This window comes from Anolis sagrei, chromosome 3 (genome assembly GCF_037176765.1).
Source record: "Anolis sagrei isolate rAnoSag1 chromosome 3, rAnoSag1.mat, whole genome shotgun sequence".
Taxonomy (NCBI): domain Eukaryota; kingdom Metazoa; phylum Chordata; class Lepidosauria; order Squamata; family Dactyloidae; genus Anolis; species Anolis sagrei.
The window spans coordinates 95,876,370-95,896,491 of NC_090023.1; the positions used below are offsets into that span (position 1 = coordinate 95,876,370).

Here is a 20,122-nt window from a genome sequence, read left to right on the forward strand (position 1 = left end):
ATTAATAAAGATGTTGAACAGGACCGGGCCCAGGACGGAACCCTGCGGCACCCCGCTCGTCACTTCTCTCCAGGATGAAAAGGAAGCATTGGTGAGCACCCTCTGGGTTCGTCCATTTAACCAATTACAGATCCACCTCACCGTAGTTTTGCCTAGCCCACATTGGACTAGTTTCCTTGCCAGAAGGTCATGGGGGACCTTGTCGAAGGCCTTACTGAAATCCAGGTACACTACATCCATGGCATTCCCCGCATCTACCCAGCTTGTAACTCTATCGAAAAAAGAGATCAGATTAGTCTGGCATGACTTGTTTTTGATAAATCCATGTTGACTATTAGCAATGACCACATTTGTTTCTAAGTGTTTGCAGACCACTTCCTTTACAATCTTTTCCAGAATCTTGCCTGGTATCGACGTGAGGCTGACCGGATGGTAGTTGTTTGGGTCATCCTTTTTTCCCTTCTTGAAGATTGGGACCACATTGGCTCTCCTCCAATCTGCTGGAACTTCTTCCGTTCTCCAAGAACTCTCAAAGATGGTTGCCAATGGTTCCGAAATGACTTCCGCTAGTTCCTTCAATACTCTGGGGTGTAGTTGACCTGGCCCTGGGGACTTGAACTCATTTAGAGCAGCCAGGTATTCCTGTAGTTCTGCCTTTTCCCTATCCCCTGTCAGCATTGCCCCATCTTCTCCTCAAAGAGGCCCTATCGCCTGCTTGCTTTTCCTTTTTCTACTGACATAAGAAAAGAATCCCTTTTTATTGTTTTTAATGTCCCTGGCAAGCCTGAGCTTGTTTTGTGCTTTAGCCTTGCGGACCTTTTCCCTACAGGTGTTAGCTATTTGTTTGAATTCTTCTTTGGTGATTTCTCGCTTTTTCCAGTTCTTGTGTATGACGATGTGTAAGTTTTATTTCTTTGGTTATGTGTAGTGTGGATAGTGGTTTAGGGATGGTAAGTATGGGAGATTATGTTTTGTGGAAGATGGTGGCTGAGTTGCCATAGCAACGGGGGCGGAGCCAACTATCACTTCACGGCGCAGCTTTTTGAAAGTGGCAGTCTGTGGCCGGTGAGCTACAGGAAGGGACTGATTTCTCTAGTGGGAGAAACAGGGAATTAGTCAGTGGCCGGAGAGCTACTGAGAGAACACTGAATCTTTTGGTAGAGCCCTTGAAACAGCAACCAAAAAGCCCACTATATGGTTCAGATATGTGGATGACACCTTTACCATTTGGAGCCATGGAGAAGAAGAACTCAACAGGTTCCTGGAACATCTTAACAGCATCCACCCAAACATCCAATTCACCATGAAAAAAGAAAATGAAGGACGACTGCCTTTTCTAGATGTCCTAGTCATCCGCAAACCAGATCAACAATTGGGTCACACCGTTTACAGAAAACCCACAAACACAGATAGATATCTACATAAAAACTCCAACCATCACCCAAGTCAAAAAAGAAGCAACATTAAAGCCTTGGCACACCGTGCAAAAAGAATCTGCAAACCCCACCTCCTCTAAGATGAACTAAATCACCTCAACTGGGCTCTACAGGCCAATGGATACTCCACTTCAGACATCAGAAGAGCTGCAAGACCAAGAACAAGCCACGAGAGTAAAGATGAAGATCCATCCATAGGAAAAGTGTTCTTGCCATACATCAAGGGAACCACTGACCCCATAGGGAAGCTGATGAGGAAACACAACATACAAACCACCTACAGACCCACCAAGAAAATCCAACAAATGCTACATTCAGCAAAGGACAAGAGGGATCCTCTCACCTCTGCAGGAGTCTACCATATTCCATGCAGCTGTGGACAAGTCTACATAGGGACCATCAAACGCAGCGCCCAAACACGAATCAAGGAACATGAAAGGCACTGCAGACTACTTCAACCAGAGAGGTCAGCCATAGCAGAGCACCTGATGAACCAACCTGGACACAGCATATTATTTGAGAACACAGAAATGCTGGACCACTCTCACAACCACCATGTCAGACTACACAGAGAAGCCATTGAAATCCACAAGCATGTGGACAATTTCAACAGACAGGAAGAAACCATGAAAATGAACAAAATCTGGCTACCAGTATTAAAAAACTCAAAAATTACAACAGCACAACAACAGAGAGTAAACAATCAGGCACATCAAATCACTCTCAACAAAAAAATCCCCCCAGGCACTTCCAAGCCATTAAATGCTAATGAAGGTGGTCAGTTGAAACATTCACACCTAGCTCAAGCAGACAAAAGTCCTTTGTCCCACCCTGGTCATTCCACAGATATATAAACCCATTTTCCTACTTCCAACAGACCTCACTACCTCTGAGGATGCTTGCCATAGATGCAGGCGAAACGTCAGGAGAAAATGCCTCTAGAACATGGCCATATAGCCTGGAAAACCCACAACAACCCATGAGCATGATTTTAGTTTTGTTATGAATAGATAGCTTAAAATGTTGCAGTGTGCTTGGAATGTCAGTTTCATTCAGACTAAATAAAGCAAACATCTCTAAAGAAATCTAATGTACCTAAATGCTCTAGTCCACTGAAAATGTAAGTTGGCTGCAGTTTTATACATACATACATACATACATACATGTATGTATGTATGTATAAAACTGCAGCCAACTTACATTTTCAGTGGACTAGAGCATTTAGGTACATTAGATTTCTTTAGAGATACATACATACATACATACATACATCTTGAAGTGACTGGACTGACCTTGAAGGAGCTGGGGGTGGTGACGGCCGAGAGGGAGCTCTGGCGTGGGCTGGTCCATGAGGTCACAAAGAGTCGGAAACGACTGAATGAATGAACAACAACAACACATACATACATACATACATACATGGGTATGGGTCCCATTGAACACAACTGGACTTATTCCTGAGTAATTTCAACAACTGTATTGTATATATCTCTTCCTAACCTACATTAGAACTACCAATGTTTTCACATTATTATGACAAAGTGGATGGGTTAGGAAATACAAAACACCCTAATGTGCAAGATCATTCACAACTCTTCTGGTCCTCCATGAGACGGGTTGTTTGAAAACTCATCAATACATCCTTATTCCTAAAGCAAGCAAACAAACCCACAATAATCTGCAGGAAGATTTTTCATCCTTGAGTGAAAAAGGAAAATGCATTGCTTTTTTTCCATTTTTCTTTTGTGAATGTTTCTTATACTGTTGCTGTTTGCGTAAGATCATTGCCTTGCTCACAAAAATAAGCAAGGGGTTTTTTTGTTCATGCAGTTGGTTTTTACACCTTTTGGGGGAGAGAAAAATCCAGCAACATTGCAATTTTCAAAAAATTCCCCAAAATCCTGTAATTTCATCCAGGTAAAAACTGAAGTTTTAAAATTTAATATATGAGAATTAATAAAAATCCACATTGCAGTTGCTGCCTCTTTCAGAGAAGGTAATGGCCATTGTTTTTGACTTTGCAATGGTAATACATCCCTGGCACAGCCAACAAACCAAACAAAGTGGGTACTTCACCCAGTTTGGGCCTAAGTTTCCCTTCCTTGTTCCAGCCACAAACTCTCAGTGCTGAAAGAAGTAGCAGACAAGCAAGCAGATGGAATTTGTAAATCTGCTGGCCACTGGTTGGGCTGAGTGGAAGATTCTGGATGTTGTAGACCAAAAAGATAAGATTTCCAAGTTCTATATGCATGCAGAATGTGTGCTCTTTATGCTGGTGTCCACAACCCTTTTCTTATCACAGCCCTTGCCTTTTCTAAGAAATGGTTAGACTCCTCTGGTTTTCTGCCTAAAGTTTAGAAGATCTTTTCAGGCACAAGACTAAAATATGATAAATATCCTATTATAAAAGAATCTTGAATACATAATTTTAAAAAAATGTATTTGTAACTTTTTCTAGTTGTGAGTTATTGTAAAAAGGAAGGAATATCCCAGAACTCACTGTACTAATTACTATTCAGTATCTATATATATAAATTTGTTAGGGGCATCCAACGAGGAAACAAAACTCAAAAACCCCCCAACGAAACTTAACCAAAATTCCCATGCCCATAACACAACCCACAAGGTACAAACATATCTACTCAAAATGAAAAACAACACAACAACACACTCACAAAACGGCAAAACAACAAAACTCAAAAATCCCCCAACGAAACTTAACCAATATCCCTGTGCCCATAACACAACCCACAAGGTACAAACATATCTACTCAAAATGAAAAACAACACAACAACACACTCACAAAACGGCAAAACAACAAAACTCAAAAATCCCTCAACGAAACTTAACTAAAATCCCCGTACCCATAACACAACCCACAAGGTACAAACATATCTACTCAAAATGAAAAACAACACAACAACACACTCACAAAACGGCAAAACAACAAAACTCAAAAATCCCCCAACAAAACTTAACTAAAATCCCCATGCCCATAACACAACCCACAAGGTACAAACATACCTACTCAAAATGAAAAACAACACAACAACACACTCAAAAAACGGCAAAACAACAAAACTCAAAAATCCCCCAACAAAACTTAACCAAAATCCCCGTGCCCATAACACAACCCACAAGGTACAAACATATCTACTCAAAATGAAAAACAACACAACAACACACTCACAAAACGGCAAAACAACAAAACTCAAAAATCCCCCAACGAAACTTAACCAAAATCCCCGTGCCCATAACACAACCCACAAGGTACAAACATATCTACTCAAAATGAAAAACAACACAACAACACACTCACAAAACGGCAAAACAACAAAACTCAAAAATCCCCCAACAAAACTTAACCAAAATCCCCGTGCCCATAACACAACCCACAAGGTACAAACATATCTACTCAAAATGAAAAACAACACAACAATACACTCACAAAACGGCAAAACAACAAAACTCAAAAATCCCCCAACGAAACGTAACTAAAATCCCCGTGCCCATAACACAACCCACAAGGTACAAACATATCTACTCAAAATGAAAAACAACACAACAACACACTCACAAAACGGCAAAAGAACAAAACTAAAAAAAACCAACGAAACTTAACCAAAATTCCCATGCCCATAACACAGCCCACAAGGTACAAACATATCTACTCAAAATGAAAAACAACACAACAACACACTCACAAAACGGCAAAACAACTGAGCATGCGCATTGGCGCCCAGCCGCAAGTTCCCTGGCGCGCGCACATGGCCTTCCGGCCAACGTTCCCTCTGCGGAAACCATGCCCACTCCAAGCCCCGCCGCGCCACTTCCCACACACACACACACCCTGCCGCACACACACACGCAACCCCACGCTCCATCACTCCCCCCACCGCCGCACACACACGCAACCCCACTCCCCCCGCCGCCGCACACACACACGCAACCCCACTCCCCCCGCCACCGCACACACACACGCAACCCCACGCTCCATCACTCCCCTGCCCCAATCTTACCTTCTTTTACTTCACGCCACCTCCAAACCCCACCCCGCCCCTTCCCGCCCTGTCAAAATCTAGGAAAGACAGGAAGGAAGGAAAGAAGGAAGAAAGAGAAAGGGAGGTAAAGAAAAAGGGGGAAGGAAGGAAAGTTAGAGGAAGAAGAAAAGGAAAGAAAAGGAAAGATGGAAGGAAAGAAAAGAGAGACAGCAGAAGAGAAAGAAAAAGGGGGAAGGAAGGAAAGAGATAGAGAAAGAAGAGGAGAAGGAAAGATGGGAAGGAAGGAAGGAAGGAAGGAAGGAAGGAAGGAAGGAAGGAGGGAGGGAGGGAGGGAGGGAGGGAGGGAGGGAGGGAGGGAGGGAAAGAGGGAAGATTGGCCACAGCAACACGTGGCGGGTAAAGGTTGTTATTTCTATTATTATTATTATTATTATGCTATTGTTCCTATGAGACCCTTTTAGGGGGAATGGGAGAGGTGTCAGGTCCCAGAGGCAATGCATTGCATTATTGTTATTGTTATGATGGTGGTGAAATAAAAGGAAATAAAAAGTGAAAGAAGGAAGCAAACAGGGAGGGAAGAAAGGCAAAGGAAGAAAGGGGGAGGGAATGAAGGAAAGAGAGAAGGATGAAACCAAGTAGTGAAAGAAGGAAAGAAAGAAAGAGGTAGAGAAGGAAGACAGGAGAGAAAGGGGGAGGAAAAGAGGGAAGGAATAAGTAGGTACCTCTCTTTCATAATAGTCCAGATATCTACCTCAACTTTGATAAGTTTTACTATAGGCCACAGCAACGCGTGGCAGGGCACAGCTAGTACCATATAAAAGAACTGTCCTGGCCTTCTAATTGCTTAAAAACCCTATATACTTTAATGGGCCCACTGCCAGAAGTGTTTTCATTGTTAAGTCATTGTTGAAAAATCACTATGTGTCAAAAGACATGAGAAATAGCACATGACTTGTGTTGTGTTTTGTGTTTCATCATGTAGTCAAAGCTAGAATATGAGTTCTGACAGGAGACCATGCTACTCTCTGCCCCAGAGTGTGGTGGAGGCTCCTTCTTTGGAGGTTTTTAAACAGAGGCTAGATGGCCATCTGTCAGGGGTGCTTTGAATGCAATATGGACTGGATGGCCCATGAGGTCTCTTCCAACTCTATGATTCTACTGTAAAACCAAGCAGTACACTGAGAACCAAAAACAGCTTTTTGCTAATGGTCTATTTCCAGTTAATTCTTTTATATAGTCACCTCATGTTTTTGTGAAGCCATTTTTAGAATAGTGATGTTTAATCTCATTAAGTAACAACAGAAAGCATTATATAGTTTACCTAGCATAAGAAATATAATTTTAAGTGCATTTTATCTTGGTTTTTATTTTTCATTTCCAAAAAAAAATGAATTGGTGTTATATTTAACCAATGCATTTTTTCTTCATCTTAGAATTAGATTGACAATTGCATCCTTTTTTGTGATCACTTTCTACAGCTTTCCCCCACAGCTTTTAATATTGCTCTTTGCTTATAGGGATGTAGGGATGTAAATCCCCACTTGCTTTGCCTCATGCACACCCATACACATACACAAGAAACTACAGTTTTTATTCCTCCCCTGGGAAATGGTGAAATATTTCCCTGTGCTACCTGAACAAACTGCGTAAAACTGCTGCCATGTTACCTGAATTTTTCCAAATGGGTAGCATCAGTTGGGTTTTTTTTTTTACAGCAAATGAGGCAGTCCTCCCTTTGTGTGTCTCATTTTGCCCAAATTGTGGAAAGGTCAACAGCAAATTTATTTATTTATTTATTTATTTCGAGGTTTTATATACCGACCCTCTCACCTTCAAAGAGGGATTCGGACCGGTTCACAACATGTGTTAACATACAAAAAATATACAATAACAACACAATGCCACTTCATTACACGATTAAAATATCAGCACCATACACATTAAAATATTAACATCCTAGTTAAAAGAGCCAAATCGTCCAACACCATCACATTCATCATCCTCCTTTCATGTGGGCAAAGAATTAAATCAGTTGTCAAATGCCGCGTTCCACAACCAGGTCTTTGTTAGTTTCCTGAACGTCATGAGGGAGGGGGCAGTTCTAATCTCTAATGGCAGGGAGTTCCAAAGTCGAGGGGCCACCATCGAGAAGGCCCTGTCCCTCGTCCCCACCAGCCGTGCTTGTGCAGGCGGAGGGACCGAGAGCAGGGCCCCTCCAGACGATCTTAGTGGTCTTGATGGTTCGTAGGGGAGAATACGTTCGGAGAGGTAAACAGGGCCGGAGTCGTTTAGGGCTTTATAGGTTAACACCAGCACTTTGAATTGTGCTCGGAAGCTAATCGGCAGCCAGTGGAGTTCGAGTAACAGCGGAGTGGTGTGCTCCCTGTATCCCGCACCCGTTAGTAATCTGGCTGCCGCGCGTTGTACTTGCTGCAGCTTCCGGGCAGTCTTCAGAGGCAACCCCACGTAGAGAGCGTTGCAGTAATCTAAGCGGGATGTAACCAAAGCGTGTACTACCGTGGCCAAGTCAGCCCTCCCAAGGTACGGACGCAGCTGGCGCACAAGTTTTAATTGTGCGAATGCTCCCCTGACCACCGCTGAAACCTGGGGTTCCAGGCTCAGCGATGAATCCAGGAGAACTCCCAGACTGCGTACCTGTGCTTTTAGGGGGAGTGTGACCCCGTCCAACACAGGCTGTAACCCCGTACCCTGTTCGGTCTTACGACTGACCAGGAGTACCTCTGTCTTGTCTGGATTTAGTTTCAATCTGTTGTCCCTCATCCAGTCCGTGACAGTGGCCAAGCACCGGTTCATGACCTGAACAGCCTCCTTAGTGGCAGGTGGAAATGAGTGATAGAGTTGGACATCATCTGCGTACAGATGACATCGCACCCCAAAACTCCGGATGATCTCTCCCAACGGCTTCATGTATATGTTAAACCAAACAAATCAAACAAATATCATACATGAGGTGAGGAAAGTAATAGGGTTCAGCAGTTTTATAACAGTTTTATTATTATATTTATTATTTATTTCTTTATTTCCCTCGAAGGGGACTCAATAGTGTTTTAACATAAAAGTATCAGCATAACAATTTTAAAATATGCAAATATAAAAACATTACTACAGGATTAAATATAACTAGTATTTAAAAATCCCAGTTAAAAAGAATTAAAACACATTCAAAGTTTAAACCCACTGTACCCCCTTAATTGATCTTAAACACCTTCATCTTTAAGAGCCTGCCTGAATAAAAAAGGTTTTAGCTTGCTTCCAGAAGGACAGCATGGAGGTGGCCATTCTGGATTCCCTTGGCAGTTCCAGAGTTGAGGGGCAGCCACTGAGAAGGCCCTCTCTCTCATTTCCACCAATGAGCTTAAGATGGGGGTAGGACCGAGAGAAGGTCTTCTCAGGGCCTGGGCAGGTTCGCACAAGCAGGTGCCAAATAGCTGGGACCTGAACCATCTAGGGCAGCGATGGGCAACCTTTTGAACTTGGTGTGTCAACACTTGCCAAAAACAGAGCATAACTCAGGTGGGGTGTCACTTTGAGGAAAAAAAAACAACAAAATTTTGTGATACTTATAGTTTAAATAACAAAAAACAATTATAACATATACATGTATTTAATAAACCAAAAACTAATTATTTAACTTAAAGGTGTAGCTGTCCGGAAATGTATTCCTTCCTTTCATCCTCACTTTTTTTCAAGAGCTGGGAATGATTAGTTTCAAAATGTCTATTTATATTCCATGTTCTACTTACTACCATTTGCGTACATAGAACACAGAATGATCTGCCATTTTTTCTATAATGCCATACATCTTGGTCCATGTCTCTTGAAAGGGTTGGCTACTGCTACCACCACTTCCTTTAACCTTGGTTTTTTATTTTTGGGTTCTCCATCAGGAGGGCGGTGACAAAAAACAGAATTATCGAAAGCCTGTTAGCCCTTCACAATACTGACCACAATATGGCACATGAAACTGTCTTTTAAGAAAAACACTCTGTGCCTGAGTTCTGTTGTTTTGGCCTACACTATAGCAAATGTTTCATCCTCAGCTACTGCACCTGGGCATGCAGGATCCGAGGATGAAATGTCCTTTTTGGCATGCAGCCCCATACTTCTCTGTACATGGCCACATGCAGCCGTGTGTCACCAAAAATGGCTACGTGTGTCAATGCTGACACAGGTGTCATAGGTTCACCACCACGGATCTAGGGCTTCAAAGGTCATAATCAGCACTTTGATTTGTGCCCGGAAACAGACTGACAGCCAGTGGAGTTGCTGCAGGGGGGTGGGGGTGGGGGGGTTGTCCACTTCTTGTAGCCAACCCCAGTGAGCAAGGCAGTTGCAAACAGATGAGAAACAAATGCTGAAAGACAGCTGACAGCAGCAAACTCTTTCCTCTCCCTTCCATCTCCTTGTTGATGTTTTCTTAGCTCTTTGGTAGGTTTTGGGTGGCTGAGGCCCCCACAGGTGTCTTGTTTTTATCCTTCAGCCTTAGAGGCAGCAAATGTTTCTGCTGGACCCTTATTAATAAATAGTAATTTTGGAGGGGGAAAATATTTTCTCATTCCTATTTGTATGATGATGGAACTGCTTCATGTCTAGGAATTGTTTCCAGTTTACAAAGAGTTTTAAGGCTAACTGTGGTGGAAATTTGCTGTCTAGAAATTTTAGTCACAAATAGGCCCAAAAAACCTGGGTCAATTTATCCTTAACATTAAAAAAAAAAAAGAACTAGTTCTGAGCAGAATTGTAAAATGTGAGAGATAAGTCTATCCTGGGAGAACCTGAAAAAAGTGCCAGCTCTCTCTTGTCACTTCTGGTCTTTCTGAATCCCTGGGTGAGAAAATGGCAATGGCAGTAGCCAGGGGCAGCTGGTCTCTGAGACAGCACTGGGGTTTTGCTTTCTCCTTAGAATGACCCTTAAGTTATCCAAGAGTCATATCAGTTTGGCACCAAAACTTGCCATTGACTTATTTGTGAGGTTGACTTCTATGTGAGTATATATGGTAATCAGAAAAGGATCCAGCAGCCTTCTGAAAACACACTATGAAGGATGCCTTTTCATTTTCATCTGTAAGGAGACATTAAATACAGCAGATATTTGAAAGATGATGTCAAGCTGAGTGAGCAAAGCTGTCAAGTTGATACACCACAAAGGAAAGGTTGTTTTACTGAATGGTCTAGAAGAAAGCACAATTCAGTAGTAGAGCAATTGCTTAGTGTGCAGAAGTTCCCAGGTTCAGTGCCTGGTGTATTCAGAAAAGACTGGGAAAGAGTGCTACTTAAATTACTGGAGGACTGCTGCCATACAGAAGAGGCAATGCTAAGATAATTTTCTGCGGTCTGACTTCCTAGGTAAATTTCATATCACACAACAAAGGTTTCAGCAAGAATAAGTATTTATCATAAAATAAATTGTTAAATCTTTACAGGTTGAGTACACCTTACCCAAAATTCTTGTTTTGGAATTTCTTTTTTAATATTTGCATATTTATATGCAAAATGAGATATCTTTATCCCAAAGTCTAAAAGTGAAATTTATTTATGCTTCATATACACTTTATATGCAAACTATTTTTATATAGAATATTTTAATAATCTTGTGCATGAAGCAAAGTTTGTGTACATGGAACCATCAGAAAGCAAAGGCATCACTATCTGAGTCACCCATACAAGCAATTTTGGATTTTTGAGTATTTTGGATTTCTGAATTCTGGATAAAGTATCTCAGTCTGTAATCTTTTATATAAAGACTAACATAAATATGAACTTTACAGTTATTGAAAATGTCTTACTTTCCCAGTATCCTCCCCCTTTTTTTGTTCTTTTCTGTCTTGCCATCCTTCCACTACTTCCCTCCTTCTCATTGCTCTTCCCACCCTTTTAAATTAGACTGTGTTTTAACCTTTTCCTCTGCTTATCTTTGCCTTCCTATGAAACAGCAAAACCTTTCCCATTATTTCTGTTTTAAGTGTTTGTCAGCCCTGGTTATGAAAGCATTAGGCATGGGCGATCTGTTAAAAAAATGGTTCTAAACTCCTTCCTAAAATAGGGGGCACTGGTGATTCATTTCTAAAGTATATCCAAATTTTGGGTGGTGAAAATTTCAGAACTTAATGAAACTTACGGATCTTCATAAGTGCTTCGTTAATGGCGGCCACACATGCTCAATAAGGAAGGCATCACTGCCAATGGGGGAAAATCAGGGGCTCCTATCTCCCTCATATTTGAAGCTATTGAGGTGAATCTTACTAGAGTGGTAAAACACGTTTACCACTGTTAACTCACCAAATTTCAGAACATTTGATTTATTCACAGATTTTTGGTGAATTTTCAAAGCTTTTATTAAAAACATTTTTAATAATAAAGAAAATCTATTCCTGGTTTGAAAGTGTTATTTCCTGTTTCATTGTGTGGACTTTACTTTGAAAGTCATTATTCTATTCCGGAAACTTTGTTTTTGTGGCAGAAACGGTGTTAAATTGATGGAGACTCAACAAAGCAAAATGTGCTATATATGTTATATAGTACGATGTCACTTGAGCAAAGATAAAGTTTTTACAGTGTAATTTATTTATATATTTATTTATTTATTTCGAGGTTTTATGTACCGACCCTCTCACCTTCAAAGAGGGATTCGGACCGGTTTACAACATGTGTTAACATACAAAAAATATACAATAACAACACAATGCCACTTCATTGCATGATTAAAATATCAGCACCATACACATTAAAACATTATCATCCCAGTTAAAAGAGCCAAATCGTCTGACACCATCACAATCCCATTCATCATCCTCCTTTCATGTGGGCAAAGAATTAAATCAGTTGTCAAATGCTGCGTTCCACAACCAGGTCTTTGTTGGTTTCCTGAACATCATGATGGAGGGGGCAGTTCTGATCTCTAATGGCAGGGAGTTCCAAAGTCGAGGGGCCACCATCGAGAAGGCCCTGTCCCTCGTCCCCACCAGCCGTGCTTGTGCAGGCGGAGGGACCGAGAGCAGGGCCCCTCCAGATGATCTTAGTGGTCTTGATGGTTCGTAGGGGAGAATATGTTCGGAGAGGTAAACAGGGCCGGAGTCGCTTAGGGCTTTATAGGTTAACACCAGCACTTTGAATTGTGCTCGGAAGCTAATCGGCAGCCAGTGGAGTTCGAGTAACAGCGGAGTGGTGTGCTCCCTGTACCCCGCACCTGTTAGTAATCTGGCTGCTGCGCATTGTACTTGCTGCAGCTTCCAGGCAGTCTTCAGAGGCAACCCCACGTAGAGAGCGTTGCAGTAATCTAAGTGGGATGTAACCAAAGCGTGTACTACCGTGGCCAAGTCAGCCCTCCCAAGGTACGGACGCAGCTGGCGCACAAGTTTTAATTGTGCGAATGCTCCCCTGACCACCGCTGAAACCTGGGGTTCCAGGCTCAGCGATGAATCCAGGAGAACTCCCAGACTGCGTACCTGTGCTTTTAGGAGGAGTGTGACCCCGTCCAGCACAGGCTGTAACCCCGTACCCTGTTCAGTCTTCCGACTGACCAGGAGTATCTCTGTCTTGTCTGGATTTATGTGTGGCCATGCTGATGAAGCAGTTTTGTGAACCCAGATGTAAGGGGCATGGGGATAAGGTTGTTCAACTCATACCTGAGAGTCATTTCAGAAGGGAATGGTAGGAGAGCTCAGTTTGACTCCATAGTGCTTATGTTGTGGAGTTCTGCTGGGTTTTATCTTCCTTCATACGCTTTTAAAAATATATCTATATTCAGCTTCCCCAAAGAGATGCCCTTAAGATGTTTTGGGCTAGGATTTCCATATGCCCACAGCTAATAACTCAAGTAATCATTGATGGGAGGTGTTGCCATTAGGCATTTGATGGACACTAGATTTGGGGAAACTGTTCTATAAGGAATTCCTGAGCAAGGTCATTTTGGAATAAGGTGACATCAATATGATCAATTAAAAGTCATTTTAAAAGCACATCAATAAAATCACACCAATAGTTGAGTATTGTTGTACACCCTCAAGGCAAGCATTTTATAAATATGCTAACACAGCTAGACTATCTTGGCTGTGGGGCTTGGCACTGAATGGCAAATTGTGCTTAAGAAATAAGGTAAAAAGTAAAAGTCTAGTTTCATTTGTTAAACTCTCCAGTCTCCTTCTCTCATTGCACTACTATTCCTGTTGCTACACTCTTCTCTTACACCACCAGCAACATATTCTGATAGGAATGTGTATATAATGTCGACAAAGATCATGCACATAAAGATAAATATGTGAAAGATACACAAATATAAAAATATGCATGCTTAGTTTAGTTCTTGTCAGAGATTAAAATATGTATTTATATCGCATTGTCATTTAAGAATGATCACTGGAGGGGTCCTTCAAAATGTCTATCCCAATGGAAATAATGCAATTCATGGATACTACAGTCCATGATCTGCAGGTACATCACCCAACAAACCTGCTGAAAATAAAGCTCCCATAATATTCAGATAGAAGCTCTGTGAAATCATGAAAGCTGTAGTTCAGAAAACATGAGGAAACAAACAAATTTGAAAGAAATGTAGGTTCATTCAGAAAAAAAATGTCCTTGATAATAACTTTATCTCTTTTTAGTTAATTATGTGTGAAGGAGTCTTCATTTGTTAGTGTGTGTAGATTCAATATATATCTATCTACATCACAAATGAAAATAAAAGATTTACTTTTACATTTTGTTCTCTGATTTGAAAAAAATGTGGAATTATCCCCCCACTCTGAAAAAAGTGTATGTTTTTAACTGAAGTTATGGTGTGAATTCTTACAAAATGGCAAGAATTGCACTTCCAATTGGATTAGCGAAATGCAAAGTAAGAACATTTTCTTAAAACCGTGTATACAATCTACACAAAAGAGACTATTTAATGAAATTATACTGTGTTGTATTGAAAAATTCAGCCATTTTAATGTAGTGTATTACAATGGCAGGGGATTTTACTTTTGTCCTTTAGAAACCTAAACTGAACTGAACAGAAAGCTACTATAAAAATAAAATAGTAGTTTTGCCTATTCTAATAAAAAGCAGTATTTTTGAATGATAAAGAAACCTTGGGAGTATTTAATTATACTTATGGATATTTTGAAAATAGCTGCACTAACTCAGTCAAGCTTTAGAATTCTGCAGACAGGATTACTGTAATTCTAGTTTCTAAAACAAATAAACCTAATATATATAGAAACAAAACATGAAAACCCTCAGTGCGATGCATTACACTTCATAATACATTATTGAACAAGCACTAATATGTCAAAAAGAACTAGAGGAAAAAGCATGAATGTTATAACAACAGACAGAAACTAAGCAAAACTATTATTCACATATTTGTCCTTTTTGAGAACCAGTCATGGGATAACAGCACCAGACATACGAAGATGGGTTAAATAATGGGCTCTTTATTTGATCTCCACCCCATTTAAAGATGTGGATGGGGAATGGAGCTTTCTCAGTGTTCACACTAATTCTGCAAAGTGTTCTTCAAGCGTTTTTTTCAGTGAAGTCATTTTATACTTGAACATTCAAGTTTCCTCACTATCCCTCTATTATTTGTGTGTTTTGACATAGGTTCAGTGCATTCATCTTGGATCCTCTTCTTGGACTATTTTTATTGCATTTTAGGCAGAGTTTTCCATACCAAGGTTCAGAGCATATATTATTGGAGCCTTAGATTTGTTGCTATTTGTTAAATGATTTTTTTTCTTTTTATAAGCATGTATGCTTGTACACAAAGCCTCTCATTTGAACATGTGGCCTGGTCCAATGAGTCCAATAAACCAGTGTAGGTGTTGCTACAGTCATCATCATTACAATTATTGTATCCTATCCTATATTTGAAAATCTTTGAACGCAAAATCATTCATGAAAGCAATATAGAGCTAGTTCTATTAATGAGCATGTACTTCTTTGTGGGTTTTTCATTACTTGTAATGTTGTTTTGTATGTTTATTTTTAGGGATCCCAATCAGCCTGTTCCTCAGGATACAAAGTTTATACATACGAAACCCAACCGTTTTGAAGAAGTAGCCTGGTCTAAATATAATCCAAAAGACCAACTTTATCTACACATTGGCTTGAAGCCCAGAGTTCGGGATCATTATCGAGCAACAAAAGTCGCTTTCTGGCTAGAACTTGTACCCCATTTACATAACTTAAATGAAATATTTCAGTACGTCTCCACAACAACCAAGGTGCCACCACCAGATTTGACATCATTTCCTTATGTCACCAGACGTTCTCCTGGCAAGTTCACCACCAAGCGTCCATTAATGACACCAAGCAACAATCCAAAGCATTCAAAAGATACACAGAAGACATCCCCAGAGGATACAAGTGTTCTGATTGAAAACAAGAGAGATTATTCCACTGAATTGAGTGTTACCATTGCTGTGGGTGCATCATTGTTATTCCTCAACATTTTAGCATTTGCAGCTTTATATTATAAAAAGGACAAGCGTCGCCATGAGACACACAGGCGCCCCAGTCCTCAACGGAATACAACTAATGATATCGCCCATATACAGAATGAAGAGATTATGTCCCTGCAGATGAAACAGCTGGAGCATGATCATGAATGTGAATCCTTACAGGCCCATGACACACTGAGACTCACTTGCCCACCTGATTATACCCTTACTCTTCGAAGATCTCCAGATGATATCCCACTCATGACACCCAACACCATAACCATGATTCCAAATACATTAACAGGTATGCAGCCATTGCATACTTTCAACACTTTCAGCGGAGGACAAAACAGTACTAATTTGCCCCATGGACATTCTACCACTAGAGTATAGCTCTGTCATTTGCCCCACCCCATGCCACCTTGAAGATTAAAAATAAGAGAAAAAATAAAAGAAAATTTTAAAAAAATTAAAAGTTCATAATCTCCACCATGCAAACTTGTCAAAACACAAAGGTGAAAGAAAAAGTCAGACATCATTTTATTACAGCTCCTTCCCATAGGAACTCTGATATTCTAAAAAAAAATTAAAAAGATCACCTTCTCAAACCCTGTGAAATGTGAAATGTGTACATTGCTATCAGGAGACCGCTTTAATATCTCAGCCACTTTAATTGAAAGTTAAAAGTTGAGGCCTGAAGAAAGTCATATAGAAAAGGATATGTATTGAGTATAACAAACAGAAGCAGAAGCTCTAGAACACAGAGCCAGTGACTGTACAGTTTTTTAATAAATAAAATTTTAAAAAATGTTCTATATGTGCCATACCGTGGATGGCCCTTGTTATACAAAAGACATCACCATGGGCTTTTACCCATCATAAGAAGCTGTAATCCAGAATGGGAAAATAAGATTTTATTAGTAAGACAAAATAGACTGACTATGCAGTAAATCCGTATAGTTCTGTGCAAAGAGATGACTTGCCAGCCTGAACTATATTTAAGAAACTTTGTAAAAAACAAAAATTGTACATAGCCGTGAGTTTAAAAAAAAGAAGCTTTTGTTGATGTTTTCAGTTGAAAAGAGCTTTTAGAAAGATTGTGCTTTCAGTTGTGATCTATGTGTATAAACATTAGTCATATCACCTCTGTTTCCTCCTAGGTCAAAAGGAGGACTTTCTTCTTAATTACTAGTGGTAAACCAAGACATGAGGTTTTTTCCTAAAGTTTCATTTCTAGGAGAACATGGTGTGTCATAAAGAAAAGACAGGTGACTGTGTGGCCTGCCAGATTTTCCTTTACAGGTTGCACATGTGCATGATCAGGCATTCATAGATAGGAAACAGTTGGGTTTGTTTACTTGTGGGAAAAAATAATCTTTTTTTTCTTTCCAATTTTTGTGTTAGCCTTCATTATATTGCAACACAGAGAGAATGGAAGAATTACAAACAAACAAGAAAGCTTGGTAAATTGGGGCCTCTTTATTCATTTTTGGTGTGCCATGAAACATTGCTTCCCAATTATTTTGTACCACAATGCATTTAAAGAAAGACTGCCTTTCCAGCCAGTCTTCTTTCTGAAGAAAATAAGTTTCTGCCTATATCAGCAGTTTACAGAAGAAAAGAGGAAACATGCAAGTTGGCCAAGTGAGCCAAGGCATAATTATATTTGCTGTGGTTTCAATAATGTAAAAGGGAAAAAATCTGGGTGGATCTAAGGTTTTTATTTTTAACTAAACCCACTATTTTGCTGGGCAGTTTTATTGCACTGTAGAAAAGATGATGCCATGGAGAGATAGGGGAAAAATCATATCAAACATACAATTGGTGAGTTGCCTTGAAAAAATTGGATCTTTATACTATCCAAAAACATTATACACATTTTTGTTTCCTAGTAACCCCTCAACTTTCCTTGATTCCCCATTCCATGAGACTTTGAGATGAAATGGAGGTGCCCCAACAAGATATTTGGCACTTCTGTGTAAAGTTTTGAAAGCAGTCCAGCTGTTATAAAGGTTGAATTGAATTATTAATAAGCAAACAATACTTTGTATTTTGTTGTTAGAAAAGCTAAAGTTTAAGATGGTAACCAAAGATATTTGAACAGAGTTGCTTGCACCAGATAATATCTTTCCCAGGATGTATATTGTATTTTTTATTTCCCTGTATTAAGAAGGGCACAACATTGGTGTGTTATCATCGCCAGAAATTAATATCTGACAGTGGATGCCTGATGCCTTTAGAATAGACAACTTGTGACATTCTAACTTATAGGATATCTTCATATCTCACTGGTTGTTTAATATGCACAGCTTCTTGCTGTCTCTGGCAGAGAAAGCACCAGCAAAAATTGAAATTGTGATTGGTGCTACATCAGCAAGTGAAATGAATAGGTGCTTCCCTTTTGATTCCATGTGAGAATTTGAATGAGCTAAGAGTTTCAGTTTTTACCCAAAAGTAAATGGCTAAAAGACAAAAAAGCCTACCTCTATCTTTTCACTCTAATAGTAATTGTAATGAAAGTTGGATCTATTCTGTGCCATCATCACAACCAACACATTGCCTCCACTAAAACACAGCAATTCTTCATGATGGGGGACAGGGGTTAAAAAATGAAATGAGATGCCATCTAAATCAGTTGGGTAAGTTTGTTATGTGAATTACGGTATTCGTTTAGCACTTCCAGTTGTCTACTGCTAGCAATATGTACAGTACTGTGTCAGGCTTGTGACATTGGGTAAAAACGTTTCTGTAAGTGAATGATCTTAGCTTTTAAAGAAATCAATGACGATGATGTCACTTTAATAATTTAATACGTCTGGACAGATGTATGATTTATAAATGGAAATTTTTAGGCTCTTCATAGGATTCTATAATAATAACAACAAAGTATACTTTAAAGAAAAGAAAAAAGAACTTTCCCAGACTTTTCTTCTTGACCTTAACAGGCACGCAGGGTTTCTTTTGTTATTGTTTCTGCATTTTATTTTATTTTTGGTTTTGCCTTAAGTAAGGACAGAAGATATATATGGCTGGACACATATGTATAAACTTTTCAGCAGCATTTTTAATAATAAAATATCACAGTATTTTCTAATGCTTTGTGCAAAGAATGATGTGTTTATCATTTTTTTGTTTAAAAAAAGGAGGGAATCGTTTTGAAATCCATGAAATCTGCATTAAACTCTCATATCTACAGAGAGGTCTGGAATATACTGCAAAATGTGGGTTAATTTGTAACGGACATTGCTGTAAACCTGCTGTCAAATATATGAAATGACAGACACTGAAGCTCAGAAGTACTGAGCATCAATTGCTATTCACAATTATTACTTTATATTCTATCATTTTTCTTAAACCATGGTTTGTGTCACATAACTCCAGAAGACAGGATCAGAATTCAAAATGATCCTAACAGGTTGGCCAAAACTCACAAAATGAATTTCAACAAGGAGAAATATAAGATATTACACTTAGGCAGGAAAAAAATGAAACGCAAAGATACAGGTTTGGTGACGTCTGGCTCGACAACAGTACCTGTGAAAAAGTTCTTGGAGTCTTAATGGATAACAATTTGAACATCAGCCAACAATGTGATGCAGCAACTAAAAAAGCCAATGGGATTTTGGAATGCATCAAGGGAAGCAATAGTGCCTCTCTATTCAGTTTTTGTTAGACCTCACCTGGAATACTGTGTCCAATTCTGGGCAGCATAATTTAAGAGAGATAATGACAAGGTGGAACATGTCCAGAAGAGGGTGACTGAAATGATCAAAGTCTGGAGACCATGCCCTATGAGGAGCGGATTAAAGAGCTGAGAATGCTTCACCTGCAGAAGAGATGGTTGAGAGGAGACATGATTGCCATGTCTAAATATGTGAAAGAATGTCATAAGAAAGAGGGAGCATTCTTGTTTTCTGCTACCCAGATAATCCAAATTATCATCTTTGGATTATATGAGTCCACACTGCGATATAATCCAGTTCAAAGCAGATCAACTGGATTGTATATGGCAGTGTAGAAGGGTTCTCATTGCCTTGTGTGTGGCAGAAGCTCCTTTTTTGGAGGCTTATAAACAGAGGCTGAATGGCCACTGTATGTAGGCACTTTGTGCTTTCTTTTCCTGCATAGCAAGGGGTTGGACTGATTAGCCCTTGCTGCCTCTTCCAACTCTGTGATTCTATTCTAGGATTCTGAAAATGAAAAACAAAAATGTGAAAAACAAACACAGACATCCTT

General features: G+C 39.8%; 1 protein-coding gene across 5 annotated transcripts in view; it reads left to right on the forward strand.

The window, feature by feature from the left end:
• NLGN4X (neuroligin 4 X-linked) overlaps positions 1-18,980 on the forward strand; it is a 265,484-nt gene extending 246,504 nt beyond the window's left edge. For all 5 annotated transcript variants that reach the window (XM_060769901.2, XM_060769900.2, XM_060769899.2 and 2 more), the window contains one exon: positions 15,436-18,980. In XM_060769901.2, the coding sequence (XP_060625884.1) occupies positions 15,436-16,279 (844 nt within the window). In that variant the 3' untranslated portion in view covers positions 16,280-18,980. The remainder of the gene's footprint in view (positions 1-15,435) is intronic.
• Positions 18,981-20,122: the final 1,142 nt, after the last annotated feature.